Source organism: Xenopus tropicalis, chromosome 5 (genome assembly GCF_000004195.4).
Source record: "Xenopus tropicalis strain Nigerian chromosome 5, UCB_Xtro_10.0, whole genome shotgun sequence".
NCBI lineage: Eukaryota > Metazoa > Chordata > Amphibia > Anura > Pipidae > Xenopus > Xenopus tropicalis.
The window spans coordinates 8654611-8673739 of record NC_030681.2 but is presented as its reverse complement, the minus strand read 5'-3'; the positions used below and the strand labels follow the sequence as shown (position 1 = coordinate 8673739).

The window sequence follows — 19129 nt, the reverse complement described above, 5'->3', positions numbered from 1 at the left end:
TACACTCACACACTGCTGTCCAAACTAATATATATACACAGAGGGAATAATCTGTGCTCTGAATAAGATATGCCAACACACTTTATTGTCTGTTTAATAGAAAATAAGGGCATCTTATAAATATTTTATATTTTTCATTTTGGTGCTTTTTCTTGTCTTAGCATATCTTTAAATATACAAAAGGCCCATAATGCTCTCATTTATCTCACATATGCAATTACTGCACTTTTTTATTCTACCTGCGGGGCTCCAAGTGCATTTAGAGAAAAGCAATTTTGCAGCAGCGAGATCCATAACTTTGTCTAAATAGCTTACAATTTTTCCTCTTCTAATTGGCCTTCCGCCTCATTAACAGGCTCTCACGTGCACCCCGAGTTCCTAGCCTAGGCACTTACGGCTCATCATTTGCCTGTCTCAGCCCTACAGCTTCAAACATGATGATTTTAATTTCTTACAGAAAGCAATATCCCTGGCAAGTCATGAATTAGGTTTGCAGCCTTGGGAGACTCAGGTGGAGAAGGTCATACAGTTTCATAACCAGATTGCGGTAAGTGCATAATTCCCCCATACAGACGGGACAGATTATATGATGAGCTCGGCAGTAGGAAAAACTTCTGCTGTAGGTCACCGACACGAGCGGGGAATTAAAAAAAATAATTTAACTGTGGAGTTGTAACTGACTGCATCCAATTAGCTTTAAGCTCTGATCAGTTAACTGCAGTAAGACTAATGAAAGCAAACATTTCATTGGTTGCTACAGTCCCCAGAGAGCAGGCCCGGACTGGCAATCTGCGGGTTTGGGCAAATGCCAGAGGGGCTGCTGTAAGGTGCCAATCCACACTCTAGCTATGTTTTTATCATCTATCTATATCTATCTATTTATCATCTATCTATCTATCTAGCTATCTATCATCTATCTATCAACTATCTAGCTATGTTTTTTATCATCTATCTATATCAATTGATCTATCTATCAACTATCTATTATCTATCTATCTATCTATCTATCTAACTATCTATCTATCTATCTATCTATCTATCATCTACCTATCTATCTCTATCTATCATCTATCTATCAACTATCTAGCTATGTTTTTATCATCTATCTATATCTATCTATTTATCATCTATCTATCTATCATCTATGTATCTATTATTATGTATCTATTATCTATCTATCTATCATCTATCTATCATCTATCTATCTATCTATCTATCTATCTATCTATCTCTATCATCTATCTATCAACTATCTAGCTATGTTTTTATCATCTATCTATATATATCTATTTATCATCTATCTATCTATCATCTATCTATCATCTATGTATCTATTATTATGTATCTATTATCTATCTATCTCTATCTATCATCTATCTATCAACTATCTAGCTATGTTTTTATCATCTATCTATATCTATCTATTTCTCATCTATCTATCTATCTATCTATCTATCATCTATCTATCTATCTATCTATCTATCTATCTATCTATCTATCATCTATCTATCTATCTCTCTATCATCTATCTATCTATCTATCTATCATCTATGTATTTATCTATCCTTATGCATTATCTTAGTTAATAACAATGACCACCATCTAAATCTAGAGAAAGGAATTTTATGTTACTTAAAGCAACTGGCAGTTGGAGGCTTTCCCTATAAATCCTTCTATATGAATATTAAGGTTAGCGTTTCCATGTCATTCCCTCTGAATATGAATTCAAGGCACGCCATGGAGTCATGCTGGTGGGCCCTGCTGGTGGAGGAAAGACCACTGTTAGAAGAATTTTGGAAAAGGCCTTGGTGTATTTGCCTTCTCTACCTGCTGAAAACAGCTCACCCCAGGTAAATTCTCTTTGGTTCTTGGGGTTCTTGTTTCTGTGTCATGGTCAGGCTGTGCCAAACACAAGTTACCTGGATGTTAGCCATATGGTCAGGCTGTCCCAAACACAAGGTACCTGGATGTTAGCCATATGGTCAGGCTGTCCCAAACACAAGGTACCTGGATGTTAGCCGTATGGTCAGGCTGTCCCAAACACAAGGTACCTAGATGTTAGCCGTATGGTCAGGCTGTCCCAAACACAAGGTACCTGGATGTTAACCGTACGGTCAGGCTGTCCCAAACACAAGGTACCTGGATGTTAGCCGTATGGTCAGGCTGTCCCAAACACAAGGTACCTGGATATTAGCCGTATGGTCAGGCTGTCCCAAACACAAGGTACCTGGATGTTAGCCGTATGGTCAGGCTGTCCCAAACACAAGGTACCTGGATGTTAGCCGTACGGTCAGGCTGTCCCAAACACAAGGTACCTGGATGTTAGCCGTATGGTCAGGCTGCCCCAAACACAAGGTACCTGGATGTTAGCCGTATGGTCAGGCTGTCCTAAACACAAGGTACCTAGATGTTAGCCGTATGGTCAGGTTGTCCTAAACACAAGGTACCTAGATGTTAGCCGTATGGTCAGGCTGTCCCAAACACAAGGTACCTAAATGTTAGCCGTATGGTCAGGCTGTCCCAAACACAAGTTACCTGGATGTTAACCGTATGGTCATGCTGTCCCAAATACAAGGTACCTAGATGTTAACCATATGGTCAGGCTGTCCCAAACACAAGTTACCTGGATGTTAGCCGTATGGTCAGGCTGTCCCAAACACAAGTTACCTGGATGTTAGCCGTATGGTCAGGCTGTCCCAAACACAAGTTACCTAGATGTTAGCCGTATGGTCAGGCTGCCCCAAACACAAGTTACCTGGATGTTAGCCGTATGGTCAGGCTGTCCCAAACACAAGTTACCTGGATGTTAACCGTACGGTCAGGCTGTCCCAAACACAAGTTACCTAGATGTTAGCCGTACGGTCAGGCTGTCCCAAACACAAGTTACCTGGATGTTAGCCGTATGGTCAGGCTGTCCCAAACACAAGTTACCTGGATGTTAGCCGTACGGTCAGGCTGTCCCAAACACAAGTTACCTGGATGTTAGCCGTATGGTCAGGCTGCCCCAAACACAAGTTACCTGGATGTTAGCCGTATGGTCAGGCTGTCCCAAACACAAGGTACCTGGATGTTAGCCGTATGGTCAGGCTGTCCCAAACACAAGTTACCTGGATGTTAGCCGTATGGTCAGGCTGTCCCAAACACAAGGTACCTAGATGTTAGCCGTATGGTCAGGCTGTCCCAAACACAAGGTACCTAGATGTTAACCGTATGGTCAGGCTGCCCCAAACACAAGGTACCTAGATGTTAACCGTATGGTCAGGCTGTCCCAAACACAAGGTACCTAGATGTTAACCGTATGGTCAGGCTGTCCCAAACACAAGGTACCTAGATGTTAACCGTATGGTCAGGCTGCCCCAAACACAAGGTACCTAGATGTTAACCGTATGGTCAGGCTGTCCCAAACACAAGGTACCTAGATGTTAACCGTATGGTCAGGCTGTCCCAAACGCAAGGTACCTAGATGTTAACCATATTTGGAACAGGAGGTTGGCATAAAAATTATTGAATCTGCAGTATATTCTAAATGTGGGCATGGGCATCTGGACCCCCACTACTTAGCTATTACTACTTCTACTGCTACTACAAATTTGTTCATTACCTAAACATTAATAGTGAGATGCAATTTAGCTTGGGTGGCAATAAACGCAGTAATTCAGGGTTGTCCAAACAAGGGCCCTTAAGCTGTTGTGGAAGTAGAACTTCCAGTGCTTTCAGACAATGCTACACTAAAGCTTCAGGTACCGGGGAACATCAATAGTGATTTTCCTGATCTGCAGTTGGCGATTTTTGCTACCGATGTCCTTACCTGCTTACTGCACTGCCATTTTTATTGCCCTTAAGGTGAGATTTTATAATCTAACCTAAGGGGCAGTTGAGAAACCATGTGTTGATATCCATTATCTATACTGGGAAGCAAGTGAAATTTCCTTATTACTATTACTGACCTGGCACAGGAATCTCCCTGAAGTTGTCAAAGGATATAGATATCGTTGTGTTGCTGTGCCTCTTGGTCAGTCAGATCTTGAATATCTAATGTGTTTCATTCATTTCCAGCATCTCCTAAAGAAAGGCAAAGTGGAGACCTTTACTATAAACCCAAAGTGCGTGACCCTCGGAGAACTGTACGGGGAAGTCAACCCAAATACCATGGAGTGGACTGATGGGCTGTTAGCTTCAGCAGTTCGCACTGTTTCACAGCAGCAATCTAAAGTGCAAGCCAAAGAGAAGCCACCAGAACCTCCGAACAGGCCAATATCAGCTTCTTCTCCAAATGTAGGTTGGATTAGTACTTAAAATGTTCCACTAATTAACCCTTCATTACCTTAAGTTACTGTACAAAGTCATACCTTAGTTTGGATAAAAAGTTCATTTAGGTGTTTCAAGTCTGGCAAAATTGGCTACTGGTCTCTTGAAACTCAGAGCATATATTGTATATATCAGTTCTGCTTCATCAACTGGAGATCTGCAGTCCGTGTCACCCTTCAAATGATTTTTATGACCTAAATGACTCCTTATACAACCTAATTTTAATATAGTGTGGCCTTCAGACCTGGTATGGTAGCTACCTGCTACATCTAAAAAGTATACATATATATGTACTGTCTGCACATACTCTATAGTCTATACACTTACATTATGTTTTTAGTCAGTAAGGCTCATTTACTAATAAATATGGGCAAATGTATCCTAGTTCAGCCATAAAGACCAATCAGCAATAAGCTTTGATCTGTCTACTAAAGAAAGAACAAGGGAAGCACATTTTCTACTGGTTGCTAAACATTCAAGCATTGAGACAGCTTAGCTTAATGTTAAAGGACATGTAAGGCAAAGTTTAGGCAGCCCCCCAGGGAAATAGAAATAGATCGCTAAGCTTTTCCTTGGGCCGGTGCTCCTGTTAGGAGAACCCATAGAAAAGCCACCTAAGCACTGTGCTGGCATCTCTATACCTTCCATCTACATCCTTTGGCGCTAGGCGTTCTACACAGAAGAGTAGATCTGATTGTTTTACTGCACATGTGCAAACAGGGATTTTCACAAGAGGAGCCTGGGACAGCGGTAAGAAAGGTAAGTAAAATACCGGCACAGCACTTGGGAAGGCTTTTCTTCAGGTTGGTGAAGGTTTCTCCTAACAGGAGCACCAGAGTGTGGGAAAACTTGGCCATCTATTTCACTGGGGGGTGCATAATATTTTGGTACCCCCCAGTGAAATACAGATTGCATATCCTTTAATAAATGGACACCAGAGTGTCATAAGTTCATATGCCAAACGGACAGAACTCAGCTCAGATGCTAAAGAAAGTAGAAGAGAAGATCAAAATCAAAGTAAAAAAATAATATTTTGACTTCCCCAAAGAGTCTGTAATTTCCAAGTAAATAGAAAACTTCTCAGCCATCTGCATGAGCGGGGATCATCAGGAGACTGTGCCAGCGACGAACAGGAGCTTTTCCAAGACAGATCTCTTGACAAACGTTTGATAAATGGTTCAATCAAAAACCAATATTACAAGTGAGCGAAGAGTTTCAGTCTGTCAAAAAGCAAATCAATATAAAAGCTGACAAAGAGAATAAAATGCCCAATATATTCAGTACTGATGGGCTGGCAAATGTCACACCAACCGCTTGACTGCGACAGAGCGTTCATGTCTGTGGTGGTGTCTATCAGGTGTCTGACTGCCAACACCCTAGCGTTTACATTTCTGGGTTCCACACAATGGGGCTCATCACTGTCAACGCTGGGCAATAACCCATGGCTACCAATCAAATGTTTGTTTGCATTGTTCCTCCTGCAGCTTGCTGGAAAAAAAAGCAAATCACTGATTGGTGGCTATGGATTACTGCATAGGTGCAAATTTGTCCAGTGTTGATAAATGAACCTTAGGTGTTTATTGGCATTTCCAGCTGCTAAGTACATGCATATGCTATAATGTCATTTAGTATTTTATATCATTTTTATTTATATAGCACCAACACATTCTGCTGAGCTTTAGAGAGGTTGAGCCCCTGTCTAAGTTCCCAACCTTGCCTGCACCAACATGCACACACACACACACACACACACATCCACTAGGGCCAGTTAGCCTGCCTGCATGTCTTTGGATTATGGGAGAATTATGGGAGAAATTGGATAAATCACATGAAAAAAGCAGGTGTGCCCTTGGGTGGAATCAAACCCAAGACCCCAGGGCAGTGTGGGAGCAATGCTGTAGAAAAAAGAGTAAGTAGTCTTCTACTAACATGGTAGAAGAGAAGGGTACCTTAAATCTAAGGGGAATTGGATGGGGAAGGACAAAACATCGTGTTTTGATTTTAACTTTTTTCTACAGTGCATTGAGGGTTAGAGCTACTTAAATTGTACTATAAAACTCATTAGGACATCTGCAGTCCCTGTTGTTCTTCTTGAAGGACCAGAGGCCAGACTCAAACTTGGGACCAATCTTTGGGGTAATATATTCTTCCTCTCCCAAACATCTGACCTCTGTTTTCCCTGTTCTGGTACTACTGTGTTCTGTTTGCCACATTCTCCCCTGTTTGTCCAACATCAACATCTACTTCTCCATCATTATAGACGATGAACCCCACACATGCTCCATGTAGGGGGCACCATGCTGTTCTAAGGAATATCGTGATGATTTTTTATATCATTAACTGCAGTGAAGATTCAATTGTCTGGCAGCCAAAATTGTATCCTGTACTGTGTTTTTAGGAGGCTGATGGGAACACTTTGGAAAATGATATATCCAAATCTACAAACTCAGGCGAAAATATTGAATATTTAGATTCAGCGCAACATCACTCCAGAGGTAAATATAACATCCCAGTAATAATTTATAGCCCCCATTACAGCCCCCCATATCTGTCAGTATAAAAGGTTGAGAGGGTATCCAAAAGATTTGTTAAGTATAAATCCTAATTCTACAGGTCAACCAAGAAATCATGTGCCAGAAACTGTACTTATAGAATATGCCTCTTGGACCTCTAACCTGCATCTTTATATTTCTTGCTATTCTACAGCTCCCAGCAAACCCCCATATCTTGGCAGAGGGAAAGAAAGAAAATAAAAGGAGTAGTTGATAGTTAAGAAGTGAGTGGGAGAGGTGGGTTGGTTGTGTAGACAATGGAGGAAGAGAAATGAAGATGACAGCGGAAGGATATCTAGAACTAGGGACTTGAGGAGAAGGGAGAGAAATGGGATGGAGAAAAGTGGAGAGAGAAATGGTAAAGGAAGGAGGAAGAGAAGGAACATGAGGTAAAGAGAGGAATGGGAGCAGGAAGCAGGTTGCCAAAAGGGTTAATATATTTTTCAATTATTAAGGCTAGTGAATAGCACAGAAGTACTTTTATTTTTAGCTTTCTCGATCCATGATTGGAACTGGATTGTCTTGGATGGTCCTGTTGACACCGTCTGGGTGGAGAACCTGAACACCGTTCTAGACGATACAAGGACACTTTGTTTAGCCAACAGCGAACGAATCCAACTCCCACAAGGCATGAGAATTATTTTCGAAGTGGACAGCCTGTCCCAGGCGAGCCCTGCTACTGTCAGCAGATGTGCCATGGTGTATATGGTAAGTACATTCTGGTGCAAATCTGCGTCACAGTATCCCGAAGTGCACAAAGACAGGACTGCATTAATACAGTGTGATTTGTTACTCAAAAGAATCATCAAATTATATGAGAAAATGGCTAATTCCATTTTCATTTCTTTTCCTTTCCCCACCCACTCTCTTGTGTTGTTATTTACTCCTTCCCTTGGATTCTTCCCAATTTTCTGCAATTATTCTTGCCACTCTTTTATCTTTTGTCCTTCCATCATTCTTTTTCCTTTCCTGCCTAAAGAATTCCCTTAGGAGCACACAATGTTGTGACTGGGCAGGAGGTACAGAGCTCCATCTATGAAATTCTTGTTGTCTTTTTCATTTCTAGTAGTCTCTTTTTGTTAAATACCACTTTGAGATCAAACTTTTTCATTGTTAGAGGTAAAAAAGTGTAGTTATATTGACAACATATTAATTTATGAATTGGTATTCATACCTAAACATATCTTCGAGGCTCAGCCCATTAGTCTCTTGGGGGGACAGCAGAGTTTGGCAAATGCTGCTCTGTATATAGGAGGCTTTCAGTGTTGCAGGGAGGGAATAGAGGCTGACTGGAGCCCTGTATAATGTGTGCTGTGGGGCCCAGTAGCTTAGAAGTTGTCCAACCCTTCTTATGTACTACTATGACATTGATACCATAATATAGAATTCTTTGCCCGGCCATTCCAGTTTAATAAAGCCATTATATAACTAAATTTCTTCCTTTGCAGGATCCTGTGGATTTGGGATGGAAGCCCTTTGTTAAGACTTGGCTAAACCAAATATCTGCTAAAGTTCCCCATGCTGGCGTGCAGTACCTGGAAAGTCTATTCACAATGAGCGTGCCAGAGGGGCTTCAATTCATACACAAGCACCGGAAATTGCAGCCTTTCCCTGTGCAGGAGCTGGGAGTGGTTATGACCCTCTGCAAAATTCTAGAGGCCTTTATAGATTTCATGGGCAGGAATGGAGGCTTTGGTCACAGTAAGTCTTTGCTTGTTATCAGTAGGCCACGAGGCAAGGTGAGAACCATGAAAGGCAATAAGGCCCCACTGTTAAATGTAAAAACTGACTCCAGGCTTTCACCTTTATAAGGCTAAAGACCCACCGCTCCGAAATGCCTTTGGAGTCGCCAGTGGAAAGGCCATTGCACCATTTTGTTATTTTGAGGTTACACAAATCAATGGCCTTTCCAGCTCTGATGTATCTCAGTTAGGTGGGACTGTTTTTGTAATGGAGCCGCGCACACAAACATATGCAGTCGGGGAGCTCGCCCCATTTATTGTGACCACCTTGATCAATGTTTCGGGGGGGATACACCCTACCTTTGTCAGGATGATCAAGGTGGTCACAATAAATGGATAAGCTCCCCGACTGCATATGTTTGTGTGTGTGGCTCCGTTACAAAAACAGTTTGATTGCGGATAAGGACCTGTCAGTCCTATGGAACGCTTGCACCACTAGTGCAGTATAACGGGTGTGCGGCTTTAACAAGTGTGTTTGTCTAAGTTAGGTGGGATCACTAGTGCAATTACATTTAGGCTAAGGACCCACACAGCGGTTCAGTCACCCTCAATAGATCTCTGCTATCTAACCTAAATGCCTTTCCACCGGCAACAATAGGAATCGCCGTTGGAAAGGCCATCACTTTGTTATTCCGAAGTCACAGGGCTGATTCCCAGCACCTTGCCTGCACCTGAAAGCATTATCTCTGCCCAGGCGCAGGCCATGTCTGCCTGAAATAACTGAAATAAATCCCTGAATTTCTTGCAGTAAAAGATATGATCCTAGAAGAACAGCATCCAGTGTCTCAAAATATTCTTCCTCCCAGAGAAGTGGGGACTCCTGAGAGGTCATACACTGCAAGTTTAAGTGTCAGCTCGAGAACAAGGTGAGAAGCAAAAACTTCCTAAGAATCCGCAAACTTTTTTAAAAATTTTTATTGTTATCATTACAACGCAGGAAATCAATTTAGAATTATCTGTGTTGTTTGCTTGAAGGTGACATTTACTTCTTTCTGCTAAGACGTGAATTGGCAATCTGTGGATTCAGGCAAATGCCAGAGGGGCTGCTGTAAGGTGCCATAGACACTCACTATTAATTGGGCTGGGGGGGCTGTTTGGGCTTCTGTTTACATGAAATGTCAGGGCCTATTTGGCTCCCTGTCTAGGATTGTCTCTGTTCGATACCTGATCACCCCTAGCTGGTTGGAAGAGGTGGAATGGGAGAGACCCAGAATACAAAGATACAAAATGAATCATGAGTATTAGGGTCAAGACAGCAATTTATATTCCCAAGTCAAGTCAGAATAGAATGGCTTGTTACTGTACAAATGCAAAGTTAAGAGTGGTTTTTGCCTACATTCATTTTTAGAACATGTTTATTGATGGTGAACGTACCATTTAATAACGAGGTGGGCGGTACATGCAAATGGTGGAATTAGTCCCAAGACATTCTCTTTACTATGAGCCTCGTTGATTTACTTACAGGGGAGACCAAAAGTGGTTCTTGGAAAAGTATCCTGAAAAACTCGTCCCTCTCCTGGGAAAACTCTATGTATTTGCATTCACTTGGGCCTTCGGGGGAGTTTTTAAAAGGGAAGATGAGCACGAAGGGGATTCTCTCATTGGGCTTAAGGTCAGAGATGAGGCCTTGGTGAACCTGACAAACGATTTCAGCAGCTTCGTCCGTGACATGTTTGCGGGAGATCAGCGCTCTGGTAAGTACAACATTTTCTACTTCCATTTCTGTGTTCTAATACCAAAGATCATGAATGGATTATTTAGGTGCCAGCTGCCAAGAATTTCATAGAGTAGGTTGTGACAAACCATCAGGGAATATAATGATAGAAGGGGGTAGAATATGGGACTATACCCCTGTAATATGTAATAAAAGGCACAAGTTTTACCCAGGAGCAGTAGCCCATAGCAACCAATTAGATATTTCCTTTCAGGAAACATCTAATTTCAGGAACAGGTGGCCAGTAAATGCTACATGATGATTGGTTGCTATGGGTTGCTGCTCCTGGGCAAACTTAGTGTCTTTTATTACATAACCCCAATAGAGAATTTATCTGCTGAATGGAAAGTCAAACTTCTAGTATATTTCCATACTTGCCATTGATTATGAAGTCGGGTTGTTTGGCCAGTCCTTGGTCATAGCACTGAATATTTGCAGATACTGGGGTTTAGCTGTGTGGTTATTTGCTAACTCAAGACTGTAACTGGGACCCTGGGTGAATTATGGATTTGTCTTAAGCAGAAAAAATATATCCCCCTCTGCTCTCTCAGCCTCCTCTTACCCTCAGTATTATCAGATCAGACATAGCCCATTTACTCTGAAACAGACCCCGTACTGTATCACAAGCTCCCCAGGTGTTATATTAAGCCTTAGGATTTTCTTTCTTCATACCCTGCCTGCATTTGTTCTTATTTTCCAGGTATTCAGATGCCTTTGGGAGAAGATTCTGTCTTCAGTTACTTTGTGGATTTGCAGACGGGAAATTTTGTGCCATGGCATTATTTAGTTCCCTCCACAGACTCTCTAATTCAGAGAGGTGAGTCCTCATTAAGGCTAATGCCCCACTGAGCGATTCAGTCGACCGCAATAGATCTCTGCTACCGCGGGTGACTGATCTCTTCTAAATGCCTTTCCCATCAGTGATTGGCTTTGTTTCCGGTGAAAAAAGCCATCTTGGAGCGATTAGGCCTATGCATCGCTTCAGTTTTCTGAAGTCACGCAAAGTTGCCTGCAGGAGGAAACTTTGTACAACTCTGGAAAACTGAAGCGATGCATAGGCCTTTTTATACGGGCGATAGCCTTTGTTGCTGGCTGAAAGGCATTTTGGAGCAATTAGTCACCCGGGGTAGCAGAGATCTGTTGTGGGTGGTTAAATAGCTCTGTGGGACATTAGCCTAAACTGGTCTTAGTCTAATCAGCAACAGTGTTGCTAGACTTAAAGGGATACTTTTATGATTTTTATGGGGTACTTTTAATTCCTAAATGACGCTGTTTAAATAGCAAATAATTCAGCCATTTAACATTTTATTCTTCAACCAACAAATGTATTTGTAGCTGTAATATTGGTGTGTAGGCGCCATCTCAGTGCCTTGTGCCTGAGTCTGAGCTTTCAGCCAGCGCTACACATTAGAACTGCTTTCAGCTAACCTATTGTTTCTCCTACTCCCATGTAACTGGAGGAGTCCCAAGCCGGACTTGGAATTCTTAGTATTGAGTGCTATTCTGATACCTACTGGGAGCTGCTATCTTGCTCCCTTCCCATTGTTCTGCTGATCGGCTGCTGGGGGGGCTGCAGAGCACAGGTCACATGGCTGTGGCACCCTGGGAAATGAAGAATATGGCTAGCCCCATAGGAAAACAGATTACAATGCAGGATTCTGCCGGAGAAGCTCTATTAACTGATGGGTTTTGACACAAACATGTTTTTCTGTGACAGTGTTGCTTTAAAAACCCAGAGCATGTTCGTCCTCAATCACTTTACATGAATAATTGGGCAAAGGATGTCATGGAGCTTTGTTGCCCCCCCTGGAAGATCCCTGTATTTCTGCTTCAGCAGCTGCTCAGAGACAGTAATGAAGCACCCCCTTACACACACTTTTAATTCTCCACCATATGCAAGGGGGGTGGATGTCATTGTTTTGTGTATGTGGGTGTATGTGCACTGTGTGGGGGTGCACTGAATACTTTTTAAGGGATTCATTTATCAGCGACACCAAAAAACAGTGACTGCCCACGTGGGTCTTATTATGTACAGGGCCCCCGTACTGTGGGTGCTAGCTGAGCACCTTATGTGCTGCTTTATGCTTTGTTGTATATTGACAATGTGTGTGAGGTATAATGATACATTCCCAGTTTAACAGAGAGGCACTGTGCTACATTCCTGCAAGGCCAGACTGAAGCAGAGCTAAAGGAGCAGATCTTCTGATATGCCCACCTAAGGTGGCCAATATTGGGCTAATTTGATTGTTTGGCCCTGGGGCAAAACCGGCGGGCATAGGCACCGTTGGACGGAGGACTGTATCAACAACCCAACGCGGTCCCTGATCTGACAGAAGATCAAACCTGCCCTATTGAGATCAGCCCAATTTTAGGCCAGGTTTTGGTTGGGTGGGCCTGTCGGGGTGTCCATATATGGGCTGATAAGCTGCCAAATCGACATGAAGGACCCTAGTGGGCAGCTAACATCTGCCTGTGTATGGCCGCCTTGGCATTGACACAGCAAAGGATTTATACAGTAAAGGTCCCCACACACGTGTAGGGGCAGAAAGAGGGGCCTGCCCGACCGATATCTGGCCTGAAATTTAGCAGATATCGATCGGGAAGGTTAGAAAATTCAGTCAGATCGGGGACCACATCAGCTCGTTGATGCGGTCCCCGAACTGACTGCCCCATTGCCACCAATATAATTCGAAGGTTTGGCCCCAGGGCCAAACGATCGAATTAGCCTAAACGCTCCTCGATATCGCCCACCCGTAGGTGCGGATATCAGGTGAAGATCCACTCGCTTGGCGATCTCGCCAAGCGAGCGAATCTTAACGTGTATGGGGACCTTATCACTAAAGTACCAAAACATTGAGCTGCAAGTTGCTGTAGTAGTGCAAGAGCTCCCCTTACTGGCCAACACTGGGCATGGCTCGGCAACCTGTGGCTCCTCTCTTACTGACCTGCAGCTTCCTTTGGATGCCATGGGATGCTGGACTGGCGTAGGTAACAGCCGGAGAGCCGAGAGTTGTCTTATAAGACAATCTACAACTGCATCATTTTGGATTTCTGTTGAATTATAAACATATTTTTTTGTTGCACAACTGACAGGCTTTCTATATGGTTGCTAGGGCTAAATTACCTGAGCAGCCAGGAAGCATATTGGAATTCAGAATTGGAGCTGAATAGTAGACAACCTAAACAGAAAGATAGGCAGGGGGAATAAAAACAAAATTGAAGCCTCACAGTCAATCCGTTATTGGTTGCCAGGGTCAGTCACATGTTACAAGCAGTTGCAGGGCAGTAAGAGGCACAAAAGGTAATAATTTAACAATAACAATAATCAATAAAAAACCAAGACCAAGACCTGTTGAAAGGCTGATTTCTATAACAGTCTTAAAGATTATTTACAGGTGAACTTCCCTTTAAAAGCCAACGGGCTCTACCAAATAGCAAGCAAGTCAGGGGAAGGCTACGGGGCAATAGGGGGGTGTCTGTGTGCTCCCCCCCAGCCCACCTTGAATAGAGAGATGCCAAATACATGGAAATGCCGGTACCTGTACCCAGGTTGAGAGTGCAGAGACCTCAGGCAATTCTTTGAAGTACAGGATTGATTGCACCCCTTTTTCTGCATACTTTGCACCCTGCCCTGCACTTAGTAAATGACCCCATTTCTATCTGAACATTTTTAATTGAGGGACCTAAATGTAAAGGGATTAACCGTTTTATGACCCAACACCTATGCCAACCTGACATTCAGTACAGACTCATATAAACAGGGTCAGACTGGCGGCCCATACCCGACTCTAGCCAGCGCTCCCCCCTGCCCGACCGCTCCTCCCCTGATGCTTTAAATGTACGCACTCAGGGGAGGACGTCGGGTGGGGGGCCCTGCGAGGGGGGGTTAGGGGGGCTCCTGCAGGGGGTGGGGGGTCAGGGGACGCGGCCGGCGGGGGCACCTGCAGGACCCCAGGGCCCTTCACCCCACAGTCCGACCCTGCATATAAACATGGGTGTATATTGGTCGTCTAAAGTATTCATATTTATTTCTAATTTTTATACCGGCCAAAGTTTTCTTCTTGGCCATTTACTGTATAGAAATAGGCTTCTCTTTGTGCTGATCCTTTGTTTTCCATTCCTTCTCTCCATTTATCTTATTCCTTACACTCGCCTTCCCCGGCCCCATACAGTAAGGGATGCTCTGTGGCTTTATGTTTAATTGGGCAGATCCATAGAGATGATAAAGAGAGAAATAGTCCCAAACAATAGGGTATTTTTAGCTTTAAAGGAAGCATCTTGTGTTCTGCTTACAGAATGGTTTCCAGGCTCACTTTTCATTACAGACAGGCCTGTGTCCGTGTTGCCTTGTAGCTGTTTGCCTGCTTGTTATGGCTTCCCGGCCCATCAGTGAGAGGCAAATACCAAACCAGACACGGCACATTAATCATTTCTATGGGAGTCACAGGGGCCGCTCGGTGTAATCAAAACATTCAATATAAATATGTATTAAATGCATATTACATAAGATGCTTTACATGAGCTACAGTAATAAAAACTGTTATTAATAAAATGCCACTATTCTGTCCAACTTGCTCTCTAATTGTGCTTAGTCAGGGCTTTTTATCATGAAGGTGAGGATCAGATGTCTGTAAATATCAGCTCTCAGTACTAGGCTATGAGCAAACTTAGGGGGCTGTTCCTGCTGAATTGTGCTTAGTACAGGGGAATCCCTATGTGCCATAGTTTTATGGTATCTCTCTGTACAGGCTATGAGCAAACTTGGGGGCTGTTCCTGCTGAATTGTGCTTAGTACAGGGGAATCCCTATGTGCCATAGTTTTATGGGATCTCTCTGTACAGGCAATGAGCAAACTTAGGGGGCTGTTCCTGCTGAATTGTGCTTAGTACAGGGGAATCCCTATGTGCCATAGTTTTATGGGATCTCTCTGTACAGGCTATGAGCAAACTTAGGGGGCTGTTCCTGCTGAATTGTGCTTAATACAGGGGAATCCCTATGTGCCATAGTTTTATGGTATCTCTCAGTACTAGGCTATGAGCAAACTTAGGGGGCTGTTCCTGCTGAATTGTGCTTAGTACAGGGGAATCCCCATGCTGCCATAGTTTTATGGTATCTCTCTGTACAGGCTGTGGGCAAACTTAGGGGGCTGTTCCTGCTGAATTGTGCTTAGTACAGGGGAATCCCCATGCTGCCATAGTTTTATGGTATCTCTCTGTACAGGCTATGAGCAAACTTAGGGGGCTGTTCCTGCTGAATTGTGCTTAGTACAGGGGAATCCCTATGCTGCCATAGTTTTATGGTATCTCTCTGTACAGGCTATGAGCAAACTTAGGGGGCTGTTCCTGCTGAATTGTGCTTAGTACAGGGGAATCCCTATGCTGCCATAGTTTTATGGTATCTCTCTGTACAGGCTATAAGCAAACTTAGGGGGCTGTTCCTGCTGAATTGTGCTTAGTACAGGGGAATCCCTATGTGCCATAGTTTTATGGTATCTCTCTGTACAGGCTATAAGCAAACTTAGGGGGCTGTTCCTGCTGAATTGTGCTTAGTACAGGGAAGTTTTTTCTGCTCTTTTGTCCTCCTCTCTCTAACCATTCAGGTGTGACCCCCCCCACAAGCCATTGGGCCCTGTGCCACGGGTTTGGTCTCCCTGTATCCCCTGAGAATAATAATTATATCTGTGCTGAATAAGATTATGTGCTCAGACTGCAGGTGCCCATTGTGTACTTTCAGCAAACTCAGTAGTTGCAGCCAAAAATAGTCGCTCCCCCTCTCCTTGAATCCTATTCCAGCCCGGCTGTGCCACTCCGTGGCCTTGTTCCGCCTGTGGCGTGCCGGGGGAACCCTGGCGTCTTTGTGAATTTTTAAACGCCAGCATTAACACTGGAAGGGATGTCGCGGCTAAGAAAAGCACAGAGCCAATTATAACCAAACGCAAAGTAGAGAATGGAGGGGATATTTTAGGCACAGGGGGAGACATTTGCATAGAGGACGTCCGACTTGCACATTTGTGTATCCCCTGGGGATCCCGTTATAACGGCACGGGGCTGCCCGCTCCGCAGTCTGGCGCTCTGCATTTACTGTCGCTGTAGGGGTGCCCCCAGGCCTGTTCCGCACACACACTCGGCACCTGGAACAGAGACACACAGCTGTGCAGCCTGGATGGGAATAGTCTCCATTTATATGTTCTATTCACACAGTAAACACTTACTGCACCTTCAGTTTTTTTCTGTATTTGTTTAATTAAAATATTAAGAATTAATTGTATAATTATTTTGTAAGATGAAATAAATCTGAAGCTGCCCATACACTGTAAGATCCGCTCGTTTGGCAAGGTCACCAAGTGAGAATATCTTCCCACCTACAGGTATAGGGGAATATTGGGCTAATGTGATCGTTTGGCCCTAGGGCCAAATTAAAATGGCAGGCATAGGCGCCATCAGATGGGAAAACACATTAACGAGCCGATGTGGTCCCAGATCTGACGGTAAAATCAAACCTGCCCCATCAAGATCTGGCCAATTTCAGGTGAGATGTTGGTCGGGGAGGCCCATCGGTGGTGCCCATACACGGGCAGATAAGCTGCTGTATCGGTCTAAAGGAAGCTGTGTATGGCCACTTTAAGGCACAAACCAATATCTGTGGGTCTGATTGGTCCCTCTCCTACTTCATCATGGCCCACGGAACAAGTTAATGTGGCCATACTCTCTAAGATCCGCTTGCTTGGCGAGGTCGCCAAGTGAGCAGATCTTCTCCCATTATCCCCACGTATGGGTGGGCGATATTGGGCTAATTCGGTCGAATTAAAACGGCAGGTATAGCCGATGCGGCCCCCGATCCAACTAGATTTTTAAACCAGCCCGATCGATATCTGCCCGATTTTAGGCCAGATGCGGGTCTTAAGTGCCCATACATGGGCCAATAAGCTGCCGAATCGGTCTAAGGGACCCATATCGACAGCTAGAATCGGCCTGTGTATGGGGACCTTTAGTCACCCGTAATAGATCTCTGCTAACTCGGGCGACTAACCGCTGTGAACTGCCTTTCCACCGGCAACAATAGGAGTCACTGGAGGAAAGACCTATGCATCATGTTTTGCTTTTTCTGCAACTTTTCCTGTGCAGACTTTTTCGGTTCAGACATTTGTGACAGTGAGTTTATTCGAATGTTTAAAAATTAGAAATTTTAGTAAATCTGCCTCTACAGATGCACTTTCCATACAGTTCTGCTTAAATTGCCTGTCTCCTCCATGCTCATTTCTTTTTGCATTCATATGGGCAGCGGGCCTGGCTGTGTGGTACCTGTAAGTTGCATGTAGTTAATGAATAGGCCCGATGGGGTCCCTTCAGTTCCGCTCTCACCTTTAGGGTTCTTTTCTCCTGCTTAGGAAGCCTCCTGCACTCGGATTTCATGTTACCTGACACATTAAGAGCCGGTGAGTCAGGAGGGGGCGCTGTGCGTGAGTTCGTCCCCACGGTGGATAGCTTGAGATATTCCTTTCTAACCAGCCTGCTGCTCCTGCACAAACAGCCCGTGCTCCTCACAGGTGAGTAAATAGCCAGACTGCGGGGGGGGAAAGAACTGCTGTCAGCCCACACGTATTGAGCTACAATCTGATATTCTAGAGATACGGAGCAGGCAAAAGGTACAAAGTGCATAGCTACTGTTACAGAATATATATATATATACAGGTATGGGAACTGTTATCCAGGAACCCAATATCCAGAAAGTTCTGAATTACAAGAAGGGCATCTACCATAGATTCAGTTTTAATGAAATAATAAATTTTTGTTATACAGGTATAGGACCCATTATCCAGAATGCTCGGGACCAAGGGTATTCTGGATAAGGGGTCTTTCCGTAATTTGGATCTCAGTACCTTAAGTCTACTAAAAAATCAATAAAACATTAATTAAACCCAGTAGGATTGTTTTGCATCCAATAAGGGGTAATTATATCTTAGTCGGGATCAAGTACAGGTACTGTTTTATTATTACAGAGAAAAGGGAATCATTTAACCATTAAATAAACCCAATAGGGCTGTTCTGCCCCCAATAAGGGGTAATTATATCTTAGTTGGGATCAAGTACAGGTACTGTTTTATTATTACAGAGAAAAGGGAATCATTTAACCATGAAATAAACCCAATAGGGCTGTTCTGCCCCCAATAAGGGGTAATTATATCTTAGTTGGGATCAAGTACAGGTACTGTTTTATTATTACAGAGAAAAGGGAATCATTTAACCATTAAATAAACCCAATAGGACTGTTCTGCCCCAATAAGGGGTAATTATATCTTAGTTGGGATCAAGTACAGGTACTGTTTTATTATTACAGAGAAAAGGGAATCATTTAACCATTAAATAAACCCAATAGGGCTGTTCTGCCCCCAATAAGGGGTAATTATATCTTAGTTGGGATCAAGTACAGGTACTGTTTTATTATTACAGAGAAAAGGGAATCATTTAACCATTAAATAAACCCAATAGGGCTGTTCTGCCCCCAATAAGGGGTAATTATATCTTAGTTGGGATCAAGTACAGGTACTGTTTTATTATTACAGAGAAAAGGGAATCATTTAACCATTAAATAAACCCAATAGGGCTGTTCTGCCCCCAATAAGGGGTAATTATATCTTAGTTGGGATCAAGTACAGGTACTGTTTTATTATTACAGAGAAAAGGGAATCATTTAACCATTAAATAAACCCAATAGGGCTGTTCTGCCCCCAATAAGGGGTAATTATATCTTAGTTGGGATCAATTACAAGGTACTATTTTATTTCTACATAGAAAAAAGAAATCAGTTTTAAA

At 43.3% G+C, this 19129-nt stretch overlaps 1 protein-coding gene across 2 annotated transcripts in view; it reads left to right on the top strand.

Moving 5' to 3' along the window:
* Positions 1-19129, top strand: part of dnah14 (dynein axonemal heavy chain 14) — a 144187-nt gene that overhangs the window by 70448 nt on the left and 54610 nt on the right. For both annotated transcript variants that reach the window (XM_031902515.1, XM_018093963.2), the window contains 10 exons: positions 458-547; positions 1731-1850; positions 4057-4275; positions 6707-6803; positions 7351-7568; positions 8309-8561; positions 9351-9468; positions 10067-10296; positions 11017-11133; positions 17704-17862. In XM_031902515.1, the coding sequence (XP_031758375.1) occupies positions 458-547; positions 1731-1850; positions 4057-4275; positions 6707-6803; positions 7351-7568; positions 8309-8561; positions 9351-9468; positions 10067-10296; positions 11017-11133; positions 17704-17862 (1621 nt within the window). The remainder of the gene's footprint in view (positions 1-457; positions 548-1730; positions 1851-4056; positions 4276-6706; positions 6804-7350; positions 7569-8308; positions 8562-9350; positions 9469-10066; positions 10297-11016; positions 11134-17703; positions 17863-19129) is intronic.